This window comes from Cnephaeus nilssonii (genome assembly GCF_951640355.1).
Source record: "Cnephaeus nilssonii genome assembly, chromosome: 10".
NCBI lineage: Eukaryota > Metazoa > Chordata > Mammalia > Chiroptera > Vespertilionidae > Cnephaeus > Cnephaeus nilssonii.
In genome coordinates, this window is record NC_137081.1 from 42,278,194 (window position 1) to 42,299,491 (window position 21,298).

The 21,298-nt window shown below is 51.4% G+C and overlaps 1 protein-coding gene and 1 long non-coding RNA gene across 4 annotated transcripts; one reads left to right on the forward strand and one right to left on the reverse strand.

Annotated features, from left to right (window-relative positions):
- Window positions 1-982: 982 nt before the first annotated feature.
- On the reverse strand, window positions 983-18,657 carry HOXD4 (homeobox D4). 3 transcript variants are annotated; one of them, XM_079781755.1, is made up of 4 exons: window positions 18,420-18,657; window positions 17,076-17,169; window positions 2,242-6,671; window positions 983-1,700 (listed from the first exon to the last, which is right to left on the reverse strand). In XM_079781755.1, the coding sequence occupies exons 3-4, from the start codon at window positions 2,666-2,668 to the stop codon at window positions 1,372-1,374; spliced, it is 756 nt and encodes a 251-aa protein (XP_079637881.1). In that variant the 5' UTR covers window positions 2,669-6,671; window positions 17,076-17,169; window positions 18,420-18,657; the 3' UTR covers window positions 983-1,371. The 3 variants fall into 3 exon arrangements, with proteins under 3 accessions (XP_079637881.1, XP_079637882.1, XP_079637880.1); XM_079781756.1 differs by lacking the exon at window positions 18,420-18,657 and having other exon boundaries at window positions 2,242-4,449; window positions 6,646-6,671; window positions 17,076-17,900; XM_079781754.1 differs by lacking the exons at window positions 17,076-17,169; window positions 18,420-18,657 and adding an exon at window positions 7,829-8,938.
- Window positions 17,373-21,263, forward strand: LOC307105854. The gene is made up of 3 exons (XR_013814063.1): window positions 17,373-17,476; window positions 18,882-18,971; window positions 19,223-21,263. It is a non-coding gene; the product is annotated as an uncharacterized lncRNA (long non-coding RNA).
- Window positions 21,264-21,298: the final 35 nt, after the last annotated feature.

The window sequence follows — 21,298 nt, forward strand, 5'->3', positions numbered from 1 at the left end:
AATGACTTAAAAATCTCTCTCCTGTTGTTTGAGAGCGATTGTTTTAAACCACTATTCTCAAGGCAAGGAAGAGGGCCTGAAAACTTTTGTACTTTTACAATTTCTGCTTCTAACTAATGGATTGAGAAAAACTTCCTTAAGGTTTGTTTTAAAAATAAGAACTTCAGGGAAAAACCCCAAGACCAACTTTCGTGGATTTCTAGATTCAATTAGTGTGGTTTTTTTTTTCCTTTTTAAAGTAAGACTTCCTCAACTTCCCACTTTCTTCCCACTGCACACCTCCTTCTCGCAAATAGGCCATACACCAGTTCCTATAAAATATTGCTATATGGGCTATTTGGGCATTTGGAATCCAGTTGGAACAGAAAATTCGGTCATTATCAAATGACCCAGAACAGAGGTTTTGTTTTCTTTCCCCAGAAGGAAAATGTTGGACCATTTGTTTCTTTCTTTTTTCCCTTTCCTTTAACAGCCTTTAATACTGGTTGTAGCACAGTGCTGAAAAAAGCACATGTGGAAATATGTTTTCAAGAATGCAACTCAGAGTGGACTCTTTGCTTCCCTCTAGAAGGGTTAAGGGCCCCTACACACATTTCCGGGGAATGGGGAGGGGGTGGGGTTCAAAATGCCAGTTACAGCCTGAAGTAAGTCCACACATCTCTGATTCTGTTCCCTGAAATTTGGCCCCTTTCACCATCTTAAGGTTTTTGGCATTAAGATGTCAGTGATTTCTGTACCCCCATTCCCCAACAAATAAATATTTAAGCAAATATAATCTAAACATAAAATAACCCGTTTCCACTTCCTTCTTAGACTCATTTCTTTGGGCATGGGCCAGTGGGAACAATATATATAATTTCACACTGGAAATTATATAGACAACCCAGAAAGTTCAGAAATCCTGGCACAGCTCTCCTGCTTCCATTGAAAGCACCTAGCACAGGGGTGGCTAACCTGCTGCCTTAACTCCCCCACCTTATTCAACCACAGCGCTCCCTGGAGAGGTGGGGTGGGGGAGGATGTTCAAATTCTCACTGGGGTAAAGCATTCAACCTTCATTTGTAAATTCAAAATCCAACAGCGGAGATTTTCATGAGTTTAATGACTCGCCAAGGTTTTACGTTCTCAGTAGCTCCTGCCATATGATAATATACTTAGAGAGAGAACCCCATCCCCCTCCCACCCCCATACCCGCTCCGGGTAGGGGGCTGCCCTCGGGCAGGATGCTAACCTAGTCCAAGGACGGCCTGCACGTCCCAGGTCCATCCTACAGTACCTTAGAGCCCAGCGAGGTGACCGCAGGCCGGGCCTGCCCCCGCAGCTTCGGCTCAGCCGGGAGCGCAGGGAGGGATGGGCCCAGGGTCCCCACTTCTATAAGGTCGTCAGGTCCGTGTGGTGGTCTTTGGGCAACGGCTGCAAATGCTGGCCCGGGGCAGCCGAGGAGGAGCAGGAGGACGAGGAGGACGAGGACCTGCCTTTGGTGTTGGGCAGCTTGTGGTCTTTTTTCCACTTCATCCTCCGGTTCTGGAACCAGATCTTGATCTGGCGCTCAGACAGACACAAGGTGTGCGCGATTTCAATCCGACGGCGCCGCGTCAGATACCTGTTAAAATGAAATTCCTTTTCCAGTTCTAGGACTTGCTGCCGGGTGTAGGCTGTCCGGGACCGCTTGGGCTCCCCGCCGGTGTAGTTGGGGTTCACTGAGAGACAAAACAGACAGCACGGTCAGGTCAGCGCCTGGCCACTAGTTAGGCCCCTGGCCAACGCGCTCACTTCCTGGCGCGCCCCAGGCCCTCCCAGCGCTCCCAGCCGCTCTCCCTCCCTCCCGCCCTCTCTCCCAGCACACACGCTCGCTCCTACCACCTCATCACACCAACCCACTCCCCCGCGCCGGCAGGCGGGGATCCCCAACTGTGCTCCCATCTCCCCGGCCCACCAAAAGCTCCGGAATTTCCAAGCATTTTGGAAAGCCCCCATTTCTCTCCATCGTGGAGCCTCTGTTCTGAAAATGGAATCCTACCCCCCCCCCCGCCCCATCTCCACCCCCTTTTTTGCCCACAGACATGCAGCCAGCCACATGGTCCCGGCCTGCTCCCTCAGCTATAAAAATTTATGGAGAGAGTAACTGAGGTGCCCACTGGAGCCCCACGCGCCCACACCCACACCCACCCGCACCCACTCCCGGGGCCCAGGCCGCTGGGCTGGGGTGAGGGCTGCGAGGTCGCTGGGCCCGCGCCTTACCAGAATTCACGTGCACCTTCTTCATCCAGGGGTAGACCACAGCCGGCTGCTTGAGTGCCGTCCCTGGGGGCGGCTGCTTGGGGCCGCCCGGCTGGCTGCAGGCCCGGGCGCCTGGCAGGGGCGCGGGCGGGGGCGCAGGGGGCGCCGGGCACGGCTCCCCCGGAGCGCCGTAGTGGCCTGCTGGTTCTTGCGCGTGACCCCTCGTGGGCAGCGCCGAGCCCGGCCCCGGGCCGCCGCCTCCGAAGGTCTGCTCACCGAAGTCGGGCCGCGGATAGAGCCCTGGGGGCTGGAAGTCAGCACCCTGTGCGCCGCCGCCGTAGTAGTCGGCTCCCTGCTCGCCTAGGTAGCCGCCCTGCAAATATTCCTCGCAGGGAGGGAACTTGGGGTCCACATACTTGGAGTTCACCATATACGAACTCATGGCCATTAATTTCAGAAGGTAGAAAATACTAATTTTTCTCGTGTTGTCTTTTTTTCTCCTTCCATAGGGCCCTCCTACTTGCTGTCAACTGAATAAAGTTGGCGGCCATGTGACCAGGCCAGCCAATAGCGAGGGAGCGAGTTTATCACCGGGTTGGTGAGCATCTCATAATTTTCACAAATTTAACTAAATAACCTACGTGTAATCAAGTGACTCGCTGTGGCACATTCGAGGGCCCTCAAGAGATGTTAATGTACTTCTAACCCTCAGCACCCTCCTTCCCGCCCCCCGAAAGTAATTCCAGCTTTTGTCTGCCACTGACTTTGCTAACCTCCAGTGCCCTCTCCACTCAGCAACCCGCCAGAAAACAGCCCCCCAAAGTGGGCACAGCTCCAAGCGGACTGAATCCGAATATCTGTCGGAGTGCAGGCACCAGCAGGCAGGTGGGTGAGGCAGCATCAGCGGTGGGCAGAGTTCCCCAGCAGGCAGAGCTCCCGCCAGCCCAGCCGCGGGAACGGGGACTCTGCCATACAAAGGCTCAGTCCCGGCTTTGTCTTCGTCAGGGTCACCCAAAAGTTACTACGATCTGGCTGGCCTGAATCAATTTAGGCAATGAGTAACCGCCCAGCTTGCTGTGAGTGCCCACGCTGGGGTATTTCTAGCCAAAGCCAGGCCTTGCAGGTATGGCAGGAGGTTCCCACTGCCTCAGCCCGTGAAGCGAGAGGTGTGCCAGGAAGATGGCGAGGGTACCCCACCCAAATGGACCCCAAAAGGACTCTGCACTCCTTCTTTCCAGCTCGCCTCCTTCTCACAGGGCAGTCAAAGGCCAGTGAGCCCCTCACTGGGCACCCTGCAACCTCATGCTCCTTGAGGGCAGAGCTGGGGCTACCTGGCCTCCCACCGCACTCCCCAGTCCTCCAGAACCTAGCCCTTTGGCTCCGAATTCCTGCAACCAATTAGGGGTTTACACAGGAGCCTCTGTATAGGGGTGAGGTGCTTCTTGAAGAAAAGGGTGCTCTGTGTCACCAGGCTCAGTCGATCCTCCGATCATCCTGGAGTCCAACGTAATGAAAGAGAAAGAGGTGGTTGACCCGCCCCGGCTGTTTCTGGCCTCTCCTTCTGACTCAGGCTATTTTGGAGAAAAGTGAAGTTTTTGCATCGACCATATATTCCCCTAGAATCGAATCTGTGACTATGTGGATACCACACAAATTCGGTTCTACAGGGTATATATAGACAACGTTACTACTTTCAAGTTCTGCCCACATTGGGTACCCAGACCGCTGCTAGCCTTGGCCTCTTCTTCGGAGCCACCACCAGCCCGGCACAGCCACTGGCATTTTCAAGGACGGTTCAGGTAGCCGGAAGGGCTTGGTGGCGATTTGCAGCAATGAGTTCCCCACCCTTTTACTAGGGCTGGGGTTACCAAGCAGCCTGGGAGCCAGAACAGTCTTCTTAGGGAAGAAAAATTATTCATCCCAGAAATGGCGGTTTTATTATTCCTCTTTCTCCAATTCCAGTATCCCTCCCCCCTTATCAAGTGGTATTTTCCAGAAACGAGCAAATGCCCTCCGTGGCAGAAGAGAGGCAAGAGGGGAATACCCTCCATCCATTATTTTTTTCTACTGCGGGGGCGAGCCAGGTTGGCTGACAAAGCCAGTTCTTCAAGAAGTCGCGCATTTACCTTCCTGGGCCCGGCTGGCCTCTCTGTCCTGCTGCTGCTGCTGCAGACCCCGAGGCAGGCGCTGCTTGCAGGCACCAAGCTGCCCTGGGCTGGGGCCAAGGCACTAATGGTGAAGGGCAGGGTGAGGGGTCATTCAAAATCATTTACAAACATATCACCAAGTTTCATTATTTCTGCTTTGCCGACAGCAGCACACAAGAGTACAAAAGTTCACGAATTGCGTGCCTGCCCCAGCGCTTCAGCACCGTCTGGGGCTCCCCGCTCCATTCAGGGCACCAAGAGCGCAGACGCGCCCAGGGCCCCGGATGAATTTCGGGGCAGAGGGATGCTCAGGCTTGAGTGGGGCTTTGGGGTCCCTGACGGGTAGGGCAGAGGCGTTAAAATGTTGATGGTTTTGTTTTTCCACTCAAGTTTCAAAATTTTGTTTTGGCCTGGTGGGGCGGCGCAGGGAGACTGCCCTCTGCCCCCCAGCCTGGCAGAGTTGGCTGCCTGCTTCTCCAATGCACTTTGCACACTCCCCCCGCCCCAATCCGTTGGTTCCAGTGCTTGAGCGATTTTGTAGGGATTTCCTGGTGCCGATTCTAACAAGAGCTCTGAGGCTGCCCCAAGCCTACTTCCCTTGTCCCAGAGAGGTTCCCCCCAACTACCTCTAATGCCAAACGCTCCCCCACACTCCCCATCTTGGGGACACTGGATCTAGGCTTTATCCAGGCAAATTGGGTGAGCCTGCTGGGTCGGGTAGGGAAACAGTGAGGGTACACATTTTCATATTTGTTAGACGCTGTGACCTGCATTTCACCTTATTGCTCGACTTGTTCAGACAGGTCAAAGCCAATGAGTTATTGATGAACAAAAGCGTTAAATATTCACCTCCCGCACAACTGCTCATACAAATGCTTTGATCTCCGCTTTTTGTGCTGTGTTTCGCTACAGGGTGCCAAATGTGGGTTTTCAAGCGAGGAGCATCGGCAGAGATAGGCACCCAAGAGCCAGGGCAACGGCAGAAAGGGGGCAAGACAAGAGGGTCCTGAGGATGCCAGACTTTCCAGCCTGGAGCCAGAGCCATTTCACTCGAGCCAGCGTGGTTTGTACAGGGAAACCGTGTGCTGGGTGAAATCTCCACTTCTCCAGTTAGCGTAGCCCCCAGGGAGCTGACTAGGCTCCCCAGCCTATAGGGCAAAGAAACCTGGCCCAGAGTCAAGTCCCAGCTTCTCGGACCCTGGAGAGAGGGAGGGTGCCTGGTTCCTACAGCCCTCGCATATTCCATCTCTCATTCAAATAAAACCATCTCCGTTTTGCAGTGAGGGAGGGGGCCTCTTTTCCCCTTGACTCTTGAACCACTGCCTTGATCCTGGAACCACTACCTTGATCTTAATGGGGCAGTCTTCCTGAAACTTCAGGGGCCTCCTCGGATAGGTACTTTCTTCTGTGGCACATGCAACTCAGAAAGATCCAACTTCTGAGCCCAGGACCCCCAAAACCTATGCCCCCCACCTCACCCCTCCCAATCACCCCCCCCTCATTTTCCTGCAACACCAGCGGCTTTGGCACAAAAATTTTCCAATTGCAGCTCCAGAAAATGGGAGGTGGACAAGAAGGGCATATTTCCCCCTCCTCACTCAGCCCGTGTCCCCAACCCAGACCCCAAACTGCTGAGGCTGGGGCCGGGGGAGGGCTGAGGAGGGACTTCCATCTAAAGCTCAGAATCCGCAGTCCTTCCCGGAAGCTTGCCCACTCATCACAGCCCAAGAGTGGGTTTTTGTTTGTTTGTTTTTTCGTCTCTTTTTCTTTCTTTCTTTTTTAATAAAAACAAGAGAAGGGTGGCCCGGCGGGACCAGGTTAAGTTGGGCTGGGCTGCTGAGGCAGATCGCGTTGCCTCGGTCTTTGGCAGGTTGGTTCTAGCAGAAGGCGATGCTAGCCGCGACTTAATAGGGCGGGCTGCTAATTAGCTGCAAGCTCTGGACAGAACAGAAGCGCGCTCCGCGCCGGAGCTGCACCTGTGCGAGCCGGGAAGCCCCGGGAAGGCCGGAAGGTCCGGGGAGGCCCAAGAAGATGTGGGTGAAAGCCCGCGTGGCACGTTCCCTTCGTTAGGTAACTGTGAGCTAGGCCCCAAAAACCTTTCCTGGAGCTCAGCTGAGAGCCTCCACCTCCGGAGCGAGCTCCCCTCCCTCCCAGCGGCAGGCCCGGGGAGGCAGGCCCGCTCCTCCACCCGCCCACTCCCCTGGCGCGGCCCTCGCCCACCACCTCCCCGGCCAGCAACACCGCCTCCGCGATTCGGAAAAAACGGGAAGGTACTTACGGCGGCGGTCTCTCCTGGTCCCGAACCTGTTGCAGTGAAAACGGGGGTCACTTAAATTCCACAGGATAATAAAGCAGACATAGATGATACACAGGAAAATGACAAGGCCCAGACACCCCACCAATACCCAGACCTCCCCGCTTCGGGTGCCCGCCCCCAGGAACTGCGCCAAGTTCTCCGCGGAGCGGAGACCGCAGTCCTCAAGGGCAGATCCGCGGAGTAGGAGAGTAGGGCCCACATCACCTCCCCCCTTCCAGGCACCCTTGGGCAAAGCCTCACTGGTTGTTTGGCCTGACTCAGGCTGCTTGTAACAGGGTCTCCCCAGTGGGAACACGGGAAGCGAGGAGAAAATGGGCCTTTGTGTGTTTCCTTATGCAGAATAGGCTGGGTGGGCGCAGGTCCACTGGGGAGGGGGCAGTCGCTGCATCTGTCCCCAGCTTCCAGTCTATCTGGTGCTGAGAGCAATTCAGCCCCCTTTTCCAGTTTCAGACTGGTTCTCAAACTCCCAAACTAGTACCCCCCAAACTAGTAGCCCCCAAACCTGTCTTCTTCCCAAAGAAGGACCAAGCAATACTGGGACTTGCCTTCCCACTTATGCTCCAATTCAAAACAAAGAGCAATTTCCAAGGGAGATGAAGACCCAAATGATAACCCAGGAGGAGGAAAATCAATGGGTTTCAAAGTGAATGGCAATGCTTCAGATTGTTATCCAGCTCTATGGATGTGGCATCGTTTTGTCAGCATTGCTGCTGGAGAAACCACAAAGCAATCTTACAAAGCAGTGGTCCTCACAGAGACTGGTGTCCAGCTTTAAGTTTTCAGTCTCCTCGAGTCCTGTTCTAGGCTGGCAATCTTCTCTGAGAAATCTGAGAGTCAAAGCCATCTCCATCCTCATCCTTTCCACCTAGACTACCACTGTCTTATTTCACTTCTAAAACAGATGCTCCATATAGAGAAGAGAGAGACAGTAAGACCCTCTTGTGAAGTGGGAGCTCTCAATTCCCAACTTTCTGTGTCCAGAGGGAGGGGAGAAAACAGGGATTACCCTTCTATTTGTTATTTTAGGTTTAGGCTAAAATGAGAAATTACTTTAATGGGACTTCTTCCCACCCCAGGTGGAAAAGAGAGGCAGAGAAACCCCCCACCCCTGGAGCTGTTCTGGAAAAAGTAGTAAATGACTTACTGGTTCTCTCTCCTAGTGGGCAGGGGAGCTGAGAGTAGAACGGCCTCCTGAGCCCGGCGCTAGCTGGAGCCTCTCACTTTCCTATCGCTGCTCCAGGAACCAAGCATCTGCACTTGTATGCTCTTAACCTAATTTATGGTGGGAATTATATTTTGGCTTGTCAACTCTCGAGCCATAAAACAAAGTTTATTGGAATCACGTGCTCGTAAATAGCCATTCAGGTCCCATCTCTGCAGAACCATAAATAACCTTTGGCTTTAAACTTTTATTCACTAAATAAAGGTTCACTGCAACTGTTCCCTCACATTTAAATAGTTCCAAATATCCAGAATGCAAGGGGGTCAGAGTCATAGCAATGCCCCAGGCTTTTCAAATAGCATCTTTTCAGAGAAGTCCGTTTAAGTTGGGAGATAGTACTATTTGGAAAAGGCTGGTTGGTGGGCATGTCTTATGATTCTTTGGCTGCATTCGCTGTGAGTACCTTCAACTCCTTTATTTCAATCATTTTCTAGCTCTAGATATGGTAAATAAATAAAGAGGAAAGTCAAAGGCCACTTTTTAACTTGCTTATACCAGAAATTATTTGAGATTTTGTTCAAGCTTCAATAGTAAAAAGGGTGTTTTGGAGAAGTTGGGTGGGCTTGGGGGTGGGTGGCAGTTGGAGTTAACACTTGGCTCTGCATTGTTGTGGATGGGCTCAGCAAAGTCTAAGGTAGCCACATGCCTAGAAGTTTCTATAATTTGCTTAGATCTGAAAGGAAAGCCTTTGCAAGTGACCAAACTGCTTAAAACAGCAAGACTTGGGGTTTGGTAAAGTGCGAAAGTAGAGAATAGCTCCGTCGGAATCTTTGGCAACTGAAGCTCTAAAGAAGGTTATAAAACAATAAAACAGCCCTGGTGTGAAGGGGAGAGGGTGTGAGGAAGCAAATGAGGCTCTCAAGGAACCCAAGCCCAGGAAGTCAGATGTCCCCATTCCCCCAGTGCCCCAATCACAGGGCTCAGTCCGGGGCCCAAACCTGGATGGGTCATCTCCCCCCAACTCCTGAACTGCCACTCCCACCAGAGAGAGAGCCTAAGAGAGCTGGGGGAGCATGCCTTCCTGCTGAGAAAGCCAAGAAAAGGAGCTTGGGCCTGAGGGCTGCTCTACCGGAGAGTGTGACATTCTGTGCCTGGGGGAGGTGGGTGGGAAAGATGCCCCCAGCTCCCACCAACAGAAGTAAATACAAAGAACTGATCCCCAGCACCCTTCCATAGCCTGCCAGAGTGCCCCCAAACAGTGTAAAAACATGTGTGATTTTTACAATTCTGACGAAAAGAATGGATGTTCTGTGTAGATTTTAGAGCACATACACATATATAATTTCTCAGTCAAATTCAGTTGCAAAAGTTCTCATCAGCAAGTCCCATCAAGCGCATAAAAGAGATCCCTCTCTACAAAGATCACTTTGCATTCTAATTTCCACCCATTCTCCATGCATTTCAAAACCCATTTCCTGATTTGACTTTCATTAGCTAGAAAGCAGGGGGTGGGGCTGTTAGCCTAGACTGTATAGCACCCACTTCTCCTCCCCCCACCATTAATTACTTAGGAGGATCTTCTCTTTTACATTTGGTAGTATCTGTTTTTAAAATGAGTAAAGATCAACCTCTTTAAAAATGGTTTCTGATTCTGTTAGTACTAAGTGAGCAGCTTCAAACTTAGTCCCTGTTAAACCACTGTAAAAAATAATCAAAGTTGGAAGGGACAGGAAAGCTTCTTTATTTTTCCTTAAGTTAATAAAACAGAATTAATCAAAGGATGTATGACTTTCTAGGCAATTGTGATGAACTTTTTATAGGGGTGGGAGGTGGTGTTTGAAACAATGCCTGGCTAGTTGCAGTTTAGTATATATTTTTTTTTAATGTATGGTGATGAAAGATGGTGACTGGGACTTGCTTGCAATCTTCACTGTGGCATACAGAAGGTGAATAAATGAACAGCCTGCTCTGTACATTCAGATAACAACAGGAAAGTAACTAGCTATGCATAGGGGGAGGGGAGAGAGGAACACAGTGAAGCAGACACCTTCGATTACTTTTCTAATCTTAGAAGAGCCAGAAAACATGATTAAGGAGAAAGTGTCCACCTTCCTACAATATTCCTTTGCCCTCCCCTCCCCCAGCCCCCAATGTCCTGGACTTCTGCAGATGAATGAGAGAGTGGGGATGAGGAAGAGCAAGCTCCATCTAGTAAGAACTTTGAGCACCAGGAGGGGACAGCAGACTAGCCTGGGCTAATTTGTTGGGGTTTGCCCAAGGACTTTCAATGGTGGTGATAGTGATAATGAAAGAGAAGGTACGGGAGGAAAAGTTGAAGTTTTCGTAAAAACCTGTAAGGAATTTGTTTCTGGGCAAAGTGAGACCGTAGACACTGTCCTTCCCCATTCGGCTAGAAAGATCCAGTTCTGAATTCCTCCCAGAGAACTCCCATAAGGTGGAGTCCCGGTAGGGCTCCTCCCAACCTAGAAGCCAGAACAGCTCCCAGGAAGGAGGATGCACCAGCTACACTCCAAACGGAATGAGGTCTTCCTTCTGCCCACCCTAAGGGCCCCTCCTATGTGGCCCCAGGAAAGAGTATTCTGATCGTGACTTTTAAGAGGTTTCTTGCCCAGAGGTGATATTAAGCTCTCCCCTTAAACTAAACATCTGCACAAGCAGAATACATATGGTTGAGACTTTGGATGAACTCTCTGGCCCAGGGACAGAAGGAGAAAGGCCTGGCCCTTAGGGACACATGCTGGGGGTGGAGCCAAAGAAGGGCTGATCGGGGAGTCCCAAGCAGGAGAGAAATATGATTCCATATTCTTGGCACTGTGCTCTATCACTGAAAGAGGAATGTACTCTTGCCACCCTACTCTTACCCCCTACAATGGAATTCATGCATTGGAGCTTTGCCTTGGTGTTCTCTGGGAAGAAAGGTGACTGCAGAAGAAAACTTCAATAGTGAGAGATGGGATCCAAAAGAATGGTCCCCGGGGCAGGACGTCTGACAGTGGGGTCAGGGGCTGAAAAAGGCTCCAGTGGTCCCAAGAAGGGCAGGGCCTGGGTTGGCCATCTAAGTCCTTTGAGAACCAAAAATGGAGGTTATATGGCATAGAAGTTGGGATGACTGGAGGGCTAAAGTGCTGCCCTATGCCATGGACGAAACTCCACCTGACATGGTTGATAACAGGAGAGATTGTGTGTTTTGAGAAAAAATATGACCCAGGTGGACTCCTTGTTAAACCAAGAGAAGCATCATAGCCAAGGATTGGGGAGGCCCGCACAGGAAAAGTCTATAGGCAGAAATCATGGAAGCCAGGGCTAAGGGGTTGGAAACTGAATGCAGTGTGTGTGTGTGTGTGTGTGTGTGTGTGTGTGTGTGTGTGTGTGATGTAGCCTGAGGAAGTATTTACATAACTGTTTTTAAAAGATAGAAGGAATCTCAAAAATTTGGAAGGGCTGGAGGAGATTTTTGAGGATAAGGCCTCTCAAAGACTTACCTCGGCACCACTATGGCCCAAGTTGGGAGCTATGGCTCAGCTATAGTCCTGGAGCCCAGATCTTGGAACACAAGCAGATTAAGGAGGAGCGGGACACTCCTGGCCTCCCCTGCTGTTGCCCACTGGCCTTTTGCTTTTTCACCCTACCCAAGATTATAAGAGACTGAAAAGAGAGTATTTGCCCTAAGGCTGTAAAAGAGGGTTCTTGCCTTGATAGGTGTGACTGATAGGTGGTGGTAGAAAAGAGTGACTTCAGGAGCTGGAGAGTGGGACCTGCTCTCTGGAAAGGCCTGAAGCCCTCTGTCTGAGTTGAAGATGTGTTTATGTGGTTTTGAGGCTTCCCCCTACCTGGCATCTGCCCACTGAGGAACTAGGGGTACTTTCTTCCTGGGTGTGGCCCTGAAGTATACCTGTAGACAGGTGCTAGACACTGAGACCCAAGAGAGCAGGGCCTGTGAGGCCCACTACAACAATAGTAAGAGTCCCAGAACTATGTGTTGCTGGGTCTACCACTTCCTGTGATCAAGCCTAGGCCTGTCTTCTCCTCTGTAGAATTCAAGGATTGGTGAGTGAATCAAGTCTCTTTCAGCTCTAAAAGTCTAGGCCTGGATTGCTTAGCAGAAAAGAGAAAGTGATGATAAGGAACACATATTGAATGCTTGTTATGTGCTAAAACACTGTTTTAAGTACTTAACCAGTGAGTTAATGTATACAAAGTCGTTGGAATAGTGTTTAACACATAGTAGTGACATGTGAGTAAAAATCCTTGTAACACTTGAAGGTTCTGTCATTATCCCTACTTTTCAAATGAGGAAATAGGTCCTACTTTCCTAAAGCCACACAGCAGGTAAGCGGTAAAGATTTGAACCATGGTAGTCTGAACCTACTCACTTCTTTGAAATCTCCAAGTTAGCCAAGGATCAATGTCCCTTTCCCTAAATGTGAGCACTTATTCAACCTATGGGATAGTGACATTAGAAAACCCAATTAGGGAGTGAGCACCAAGAACTATGGGGATACCTGAGTGGTAAAGGGAATTTGACCCCTGGAGACATAATAACCATAAAAGAAGCAGGAGAACCCTTGATCAAGTGGCTCTCAGACATTAAGTGCATCTTAATTGCCCTGGGGGAAGAGTGTTTACAAAATGCAGGCCCAGATAATATGATTTAATAAGAAATCTGGTGTGAGACCCAGGGACTTGTATTATAAACAAGATTTGAATGCAGGCCTTCATTAAGAACATTGCCCTAACATGGGAAAAGGAGGGTGAAAACTGCATTGCCAGGAGACAATGGAGTTGGATTAGAGCCCGTTTTTAAAGTTGGGAGCCACCCCTGGTGCAAGAAACACCTTGTGGAACCCACCAAAGGCCTGAAATGGGAGCAATGGTGAAAGAAGGGCCTGTGGGTGGTGTAGAAAAGGGTAGAGATAGGCATCTGCATAGTTCTCAAGCCAAAACGTCCATACATGTTGCCCTGGCTCTCAAAGGGAGACCCCGGGGAATCCCAGGACACAGGCCTTGCTCTAGGACTAGGTGAGCCAGGGCAAGGCTCCTCAGCCCGCAGGAGGCACGGCGCTGTGCTTTTCCCGGCACCAGCGGTCGTGGACGGGTAAAGTGTAAAGCACAGGAGCCCAGCCAGCATGAGGGAGCTCCTTGGGACCCCATGGATTGGGCGCGGCTTGCCCCACCACGGAGCCCAAATTTCTTTCCGGCTCTCAAGAGCCAAGCGCGTGAAAATCACGCCCCCTCCAGGAAGGCCAAGAAAGTGAGGTAACCTGCCTGCCACCCCGGAACCGGCCTTCAGGCGCCCGGACCTGGACTAGAGGCAATCTCCGCTGGCCGGTTCTGAGAAGCCTCTCCCTGGGAGTGGGTGCAGTGTCCCCGACCCGCCTCGGAGGGAGAAAGCACTCCGAGAGCCCAGGTGGAGAGCGGGCACCAGGAGGCGCGGGATCACGTGTCCTCCCTCCCCCACCTTCCCCGGCCCGCTCCCGCCGGGGCCACTCCGGCACTGCCGCAGCCGCGAGACGCTTGTCCTACAGCGCCTCCTCCTGGACAAGGCGCCGGACGACGGAGCACGGGCCCTGCACGGCCCGGATTCTCCAGGCCGGAGCTTCTTCGAGTGCGCGGAGGTCTCCCCGCGCCGGGAGCTGGTCCTGCGGCGTCTCCCGCGGCAGCCAACGGCGTTCCAGAGGCTGTGAGACTGCCTCCTACCGCACCCTCTCCAGCACTGACAACAGACTCTGGCCCAGGAGCATGCATCCCCATTAATTAGGCAAGCCCAGGCCGAAAAGCCTCCAGTTTCCCCGTTTACTTATTGACTTATTTGACCGATTTCTGCCGAGCCGTGGGCGCCCGCAGAGCCCTCGAATGTGTTGCGCTGGCGTAACCAGATCCGGGGGACGGTCTGGCTGAGGGATTGGCCCGAAGTTTGGTGGTTTGAACCGGCGCCAAAAGGAAAGGCTTTTTCCCAAAGCAGAAGCATCAGGTTGAAAAAAAAAAATCTATACACTTCCCTGAGGATCATATATATAAAATCCTCTTTGAAGGGGTGTGTGTGTGTGTGTGTGTGTGTGTGTGTGTGTGTGCATTTTAACACCTTGAGAGGAGATTTGGTTTCCGTTTGGCCACTAGCTCTCATTTGCAGACTGTTCCTAAGTACAGGTTTCAATTGGGGTGGGTGGTGAGTCAAGATGTTTGAAAATAACGCAGTCAAGGGCAAGATGTTCAGCTATATTTAGATTGAAGGCTGGAATAAAGCAAAGAGGAGCAGCGAATCCTGAGGGAGGGAGGAGCGGAGAGATCCGGTTCTACTTTCCTGTTCTGAGTCCGCTCATCCCCTCCCCCGTCTGTGCTGTGCTGGTTGGGTCCCCGGGCCGGGCTGTGTCAGTGCACATGCGCCAAGGCCGGTCGAGCGTGCGTGGCAGGCCCCTCGGCGCTGTGCGGGCGTGCGGGTGTGCGGCACCGGGCACTGCTTCAGCGCCCAACTGCGGGGGTGCTTGGCCTCCCTCTATCAGGCCGGAAACATACTTTTCTTTTTTCAGGAAAACCGGTATGAAAAGTGCCAACCGTGCTTCCTGATTTGCAAGTCCTGCTCTGCGCACCCAGCACAATCGCCATGCTGCCAATGAACACTCCCAAGGTTGTGTCATGAGGATCAGCAATTTCACATCTAGTGCGGGGGTGTCTCCTGAGTGTCCACCAAGGCAGGGGGGAAACCGCCCTCCGTTCAGACAGCACCACTTCTCCTTCCTTTTGCACAACGGCCAAGTCTAAGGGACCAGAAAGTTCCTAGAAAGAGGGTATCTATTCACACCAATTCCGGAAAAAGTGGCCCCAAATTGGACTTAAATCGGAATTCCGAGTTCTTGGTGGCTTCTCCCCAGCTTCCGGTGCCCCCGGGTGCCCTGCCCCGCGGCCGCACTGCGGCAAGGCCGTAAATACCTCCAACAGCTGCCTGCCAGCCTAGAGTGAAATACTGTCTTTGTTCCGATTGCCCCTGCTTCTCCAGCTCAGAAAACAAAATTCTGGCGAAATATATGTATTGGGGAGAGCATCTGACAGGAAAACACGTTTGGTTTCCAGCCCTGGTGCTTGGCCGCATTTATAATCGCCTAACAGCGAGCTTTGCCGCTTTTCCTGGTCCTCCGGGAGGGCGCCAGCCCAGCTCGCAGCCTGACCCAGGCCCAGGCGTGCCAGGGGCTCCGTCCCGTCCCGTGTGAGCGGATGGAGGCAGAGGTTCGGGCCCAGGACCCTGAGAGTCACACTCCCCCAGCTTGTGAGCTCTGAGAGTCCAAGTGCTTTTTCTTTCGTTTAATTTTTTTTTTTATTGCGTTAACAGGGACAATGGAGGGATTTCCGGCAGTGGCCAAAGCGTTAACCAGTCTCCTCTTGGACTCAGCGGCCTGAGTTTAAATGTGATTTGTGATTATTTATTCCCTTAGATGCAATCGGCCGTGTAGTTTCTTAATGTACCTGGGCTTACAAAGAGCCCTCCAGTCCTCCATATCTAACTGCCCATGACATCACCCTCCGCTGCATGATTGGACCTGCAGCCCGCCCAGGTTCCTAGTCACTTGGGCTCGCTCAGCCACTGAACCCAAAGAAAAGCGACTGCAGCTCTGAACACCAGGGCTTGGGAGTCCTGGACTCAGCTCCTCCCCACCCGCTCCGCGGCCGCAAAGCCAACCTAGGGGCTCCTCAGGCTCCGGAGCTGCCAGGGGAGGGCCTAGTCCCTGAGCAGGGCCCTGGTTTTCAACATGTCCTGCGTTTTACCAATATGAACGATTCATCTCAACAGCCATTGTACCATAGTAGAGAAATACAGTCGTTGCAAAACACGGATATTCCAAATTTTAAAATCACTCGGCGTTTCTTATTTGTGAGTGTTCATAGTGATTGATCCATGACAATTCCGCAGACGTCAACTGGCCACAAATCCTGGCCCTCCATTTTGAAACTAGTGTGATTCCATTGTTAACTACTAAAAATAACCTTTCTACAAAGATGTCATTTATTTTTAGGAATGCTTTTACGGCCAACACGGTTACCCTGGAATATTTGGGGAAACATTAAGTCAGATTTTGCCTCTGGGTGCTTTGAAGATCACACTCCGCCCTGCGCAGGTCCACCACGCCATGCGCAATGCGGCAGATTGTCCAAAGGTTTTAGTATTTCACAAGGTGTCCATGGGTAAAGAGGCAACAGGATTTGAGAACTACATTCTCAGGTACCGTTCAAAATTGGTAGGAGAAAATAGCATTCTTTTTTTTTCTGCCAAGATTTTCTTTTGACTCAGAATGTTTCGGTTCAATAATTTTGAAGAGGGGAAATGTTGCTATAGAATATTGATTTTTAGGCAACCCCCATCCCCCACCCCAAAACACCACAACACAACAGTACATCTAGAGAGCAAAATATGTACCCTTTTCTACCCTGGCAAATAAGAAACACACGCGATGTTGGAACATACACATGCTTCGCATTTCTGAAATGTCCGATTGGTTTTCTACCCAAGCCCTGCACCAGATTTCCTGATACTACAACCTCCCCCAAATGCATCCATTTTGTGACCTAAAATAAGCCAAATTCACCTCTCAAATTATTAGCTGTGGGAAGAACCTTGCTTGAGTTGTTACAAAAGTTCACTAAGAACTACAGCTTAAAAATATTTAAAATTCCATCTCATACAACAAGGCCCAATAAACCACAAACCCAGAAATTCGCCAGCATCACCTACCAAAAACCTAGATGAACAACAAACCGAGCACATCTTAGATACACAGAAGGCAACCCACTCCCCACCCCAAGCCCCAAACCTCAAAAAACACCTGTTTGCCTCCCAGGTGCCTCTGACCCCAGACAAACCGCAGAACGCTACCCTACATAGAGCTCTAGGGCCCCCCGCAAAGCTGCGTCGTCCGGGAACCGTGTGCACACTCTGCCCGGGGTGGGGATTGGGAGCTCTGGATCCAGGCAGGGGATCCAGGCTGCCCCTCTCCACCTCCACCGAGGAAACGGGGCTTCCCCTCCACCTCTGGGCTCAGCAGGACCCCGGCGGCGGCTCAGAGACCCGTGCTTTGGGAGCAGGGGGCGCAGACCGCCCACCCCAGGTCCTGGGGCGCTGTAGGGGGTTGGGCCGGGCTCACCGAGCTGCCCCAGGCGCTGGGCGCCTCGGACTTCCTTCTCGGGGCCGCGCTCGGGCGTGGGGAGCGGAGACTCTTACCCGGAGGCTGCGCGCTGGAGGCGGGGGGCGGCCGGGGAGGCTGCTGTAATCCAGGAGGCGCTGCCGGGCTCCGCGCTCTCGGGGCGTCACGGACCTGCTGGTCGGAGAAGGAGCCTGGTCGGAACGGCCCCCCGGAGCCGGCCGGGGGCTCCCGGCGGGCGTTGTCGGCGCCGGCGGCGGGCGTTCCGGCGCCTGGGGCTCCTTCCGGGCTCTTCCGCCCGCCGGGCTCCCCACGAGCGCGCCGGGCTCCCCGCCGGCTCCGGAGGCCGCTGCGGCGGCCCGAGCCAGCGGCGGCGGGGCCAAGTCGGGCATCGGGCGGGAGCCGAGGCCCGCGGAGCCCGCACTCCCGCAGCCGCGACTGGAGCCCACCTCTGCAGAGACAAAGGTTACGAAAAGAGGGGGTGAGGCTCAGGAAGGCAGAATGCAGGGGGGAAATTCGCCTGGGAAATCAGGAAAAAGGCCGTGAAGGCGAGCGGCGCCTGCACATGACCAGCCGCAGCCAATGACGACCGCAAATAGGTCATAAAAAGGTCTATTACCAAGTTGTAAATTTTCTTCAAACAAAAAGGAATTTACTGCAATTCCTTGCGGATTTTGCACGTACAGCTCACAAGCGCCATGTTTTTTTCCTCTCTTTTTCTCTTCTCTCTTCTCCCTCTCTTCCTCCCCTTCACTTTCTCTCTCCCGCCCCTCTACTTTCTCTCTTCCTTCCCCCACCTTCTCTCACCCCCTCTCCCTCATTCCGTCCTTCCTGGCCTCCCTTCTCTCTTCCCTGTCTTCCTCCCTCCCTTCCTTGTCTGTATTTCTTCCTCTCTGTCCATTTCCTCTGCTCTCTCTCTCTCTCTCTCTGCTTCTTTTGCCTCCATGGTTCCTGACTCTCTCACCTTTTCTAGGAAATATTTTTTTCCATTTTGGTTTGCCTCTAAACATCTGCTCAATTTGGCGCTGTGTTAGAGGGGGCAGGAGTGCGGTGTACAGACAGCCCAGGCACTTGGTAGCCCCGGCAGCCACCTCCCTCCAACGCTCCTCTTCTCCTTGGGGGTGGGGGGGTGCACTCAGCTTCTCTTCCCCTCCCCTCACAAAAGGCCCGCTCAGGAAGGCAGCCTAGCACTCTCGGGTTTGCCCCTCTCATCTCCTGGCAAGCCAGCGCCAGGGATCTTGCGCAGAAAACCTGAAGGCCAAGAAATTATACTCTCCTCCCTCACGCCCCTCCAACATAAATTGGGGTCTATCCTATTCCTTGGGGTTTCAGTGGTAGGAAAGTCACCAACCAGCTCAAAGACTGGAAATGGTTTTAGATACCTGTCAACTCCAAAATAATAGTTTGAGCTCCCAATGCCTGACCTTTATCTCAGCAGAAACATCCTCCTGGTCAGTTCCGGGTTAGAGGAGAAGCAATCCTTCTGGATCCCCTCAGAAACCTCTTCCTTGAAGCCTCCACTAAGCGCAGTTCTAATTTCTATGGAATTTAATTCTAGTTCCTTTCCTCTTCCCTTGCCCCCTCCCCCAATGTTTATCCAGTGAAAAGCCTGCTCAATATATTATCAAGGAGGAGAGAGGCCTCATTTATTCAGGAAAAGAGTGGCTCCCAGTTTCAGCCTTGGGGGGGGGGGGGATCATTTTCATTCAAAGGCAGGAATCACATTCCTTTTGCACTTCTGATAGGAGCTGCTCCAGTGAATCTCAGCTGAGAGTAAATGTCCTTGGCCAGTTCTAGCATTGCCCCCATCGTTAATGCATGGGCATGGCCATCCAGGCTTCAGAACCTGCCTGAAAGAGGTAACTCCTTCCTCTCTTCCTTTCAAGGACACTGTCTTTGGGCTCCTGGTAATATGTTTGTAAATATCTGCACTGGATGGTTGTGTACGTCCTCTGCTATGAACATCTCCACACACAGTAAGTACCTAAGTGGGTGTGCTCCTAAGCAGGAAGAGCACAGCTTCCTCTGGAGCAGGCCATTTGTATTTCTTGAAAAAGTTCCGATGACCTTGGATGTTTCTGATTAAAGGTCTTATGTTGCCATCTGTCAGCAAAAGTCGTATTCTTTCTAGAAAAAAATCAGTGGGCTTTAACTTTTTTGGAGGGAACTGTAACAGCAGCCACTCCTTTCAAATGCTCTCTCTCTCTCTTCCCCTGTCTGTCCCCAGATGCCCAAGGATTCAGCAAACACTGGAGAAGCACAGGACACAAGCTTGGATGTGAAATAGCAACACCTTCTCCACTGAAGAATGAGAAAACGATGCTTTTAATTATACAAGAAAGTGGGGCAAGTTGTTGGGCCCTCCCAAGCAAGAACACTTTACACCATTCCATTCATGTGGAACCGAACAGATTGCCCAATCATAAAATTTTCTGATAAATAATCTCAATTGACAATTTTCCTCTCCCTCTCTAGTCAAATAAAAACTGAGCTTTATGACCCTCCCTTTCACCTTGGGGAAGAAGGGCTGGAAAAAGACTCTACACTGAAAAGGCAGCCATATTTGCACTTTCCCCCCCCAGTGCAGAGAGAAGGGTTGTGCTGGGTTTTGTGAAACATCACAAAATGGCAATCCCTGAACTGACTTTTCTCTGGGAACCATTGAGACCTACACCCTCTTTTGTTTGTTTCTGGCCCTCACAAACAAAGAACCTAAATCACTACGAAGGCTTGGTTCTTTCATTTAATGTTAACGTTAGAGTGTCCTATTTTTCTCTGAACGGTTTACAGACCTCTCTAAGCAGATTCCCTAAGCAGTACAGTGAAGAGAAGCTGTCGCCTGGGTTGGCAAAGGGTTTTCTGAAGGTTTATGCAAATTTCTGCAGCAAAACTGTTTGTTCAGTTGCCGCAACCCTCGGATGTTAACAGATTTTAGCCAATTAGAAGGGCATCTTCTGCACTCGTCACTGCAAGTCTCATAAAATACCACGATGGGCGGTTTCTAGCTACTATAAAAAAGAAGGTGGTGAGTGTGTGTGATGTGTAATTCCCAAGCTCTTTATTTGGAGACAAATCTATGGTTTTCTTAGCTACAAAAGGAAACATACAGACTGACATTTATTTATTACCAACACTTTCTGCACATGTGTAACCTATGTATATGTACAAATCCACCAATCTGTATATGTACAATACTCTCAAATACACCCGTAATTGCAATCGTCTTTTTCTGTACATGAGCTACGATTTTACCATGTGCTTAGGGGCACGATGGGGCCAGAAGGTACAGCACTTCCAGAGCAGCACGGAATCAGAGGAAATAAGGATGTTTTTACTCCCCTTCCTTATTTCACATCCATCCACCCACCAGGTTCCCCACCTAATAGAATCTTGCCCAAATCAGTGGCTCTAAAAGTGATATCTATGGAGTCTTCGAGTGGGAGAAAGCAAATTTTGCTAATAGAGGAGTCCCTTAACTGGAGGGCAGCTGGAGTTTAGCCAGTACCAGTCTCTGGCGAGCTTACCACCACCCCCACGGCACACATGGGCTTTCAGGCACTTGGCATCCTTGCTCTTTATCAGCCAATAGCAGTCTCAGGCAGCACACAGAGCAAAATGTTTCCAAATCCAGCATGCACGTTTGCAGCTGTCTCCTCTCCTGCAAATGTTTCTTAAGCCCCAAGCCACCCATGACTTAAAATTGTCTTTCCTGGCTCAGGTCAGCGAATGCCACAGCCATGGTCTCTTCCCTAGATAGAAAGTCAGGCGGTGCTTCCCCTCTAGGCCAATCAGTGACATTTCCCTGGTCCTTGAAGTGGCAGGCAAATAGCCCACCAATGCCTGAGGGGGTGACCCAGGCCTAAAACTATAGGATTCTATTTCTTTACCTGTGCAATAAATGCCACTTGGAAATTAAAATGTACCTCTTTAATAAGGCATCTAGGAAAAGCAAAGTTGCTTTCCCTTTTGGGGGGAGAAATGTTAGTTTACTTGAATTTCTTCTCTTCTCTCCCACCTCTTTCCCCCCCTCCTCTTCTCTCATAAAATGGCAGCTGCAGAAGCGGCCTCAAACGGAAAATGGATATCTTGTTAATAACGGAGCCCAAACCCCAGCATCAGTTCGGGCTCAGCAGAATAAGCTGTGGTGTAACCCGGACTCTGGGTCATCCCCCACTGGGCCTACAACTTGAATCCTTTGTGAAGTTCAAAGCTTTCACACTATCTTAGCAAGGTTATATAGAGCAAGATGAAGCTACAGTAGCCTCGTCAGCCCTCTGGAATGAAAGAGACTGCCCCCGCCTGC

What these genes read in the sequence shown, in the direction of transcription:
- HOXD4 (XM_079781755.1), bottom strand. Translation starts at nt 2,668, where the DNA reads ATGGCCATGAGTTCGTATATGGTGAACTCCAAGTATGTGGACCCCAAG. An exon ending in GAAGGTGCACGTGAATTCTG is followed by an intron (nt 1,701 to 2,241) that starts GTAAGGCGCGGG and finishes TTTGTCTCTCAG; the next exon opens with TGAACCCCAACTACACCGGC.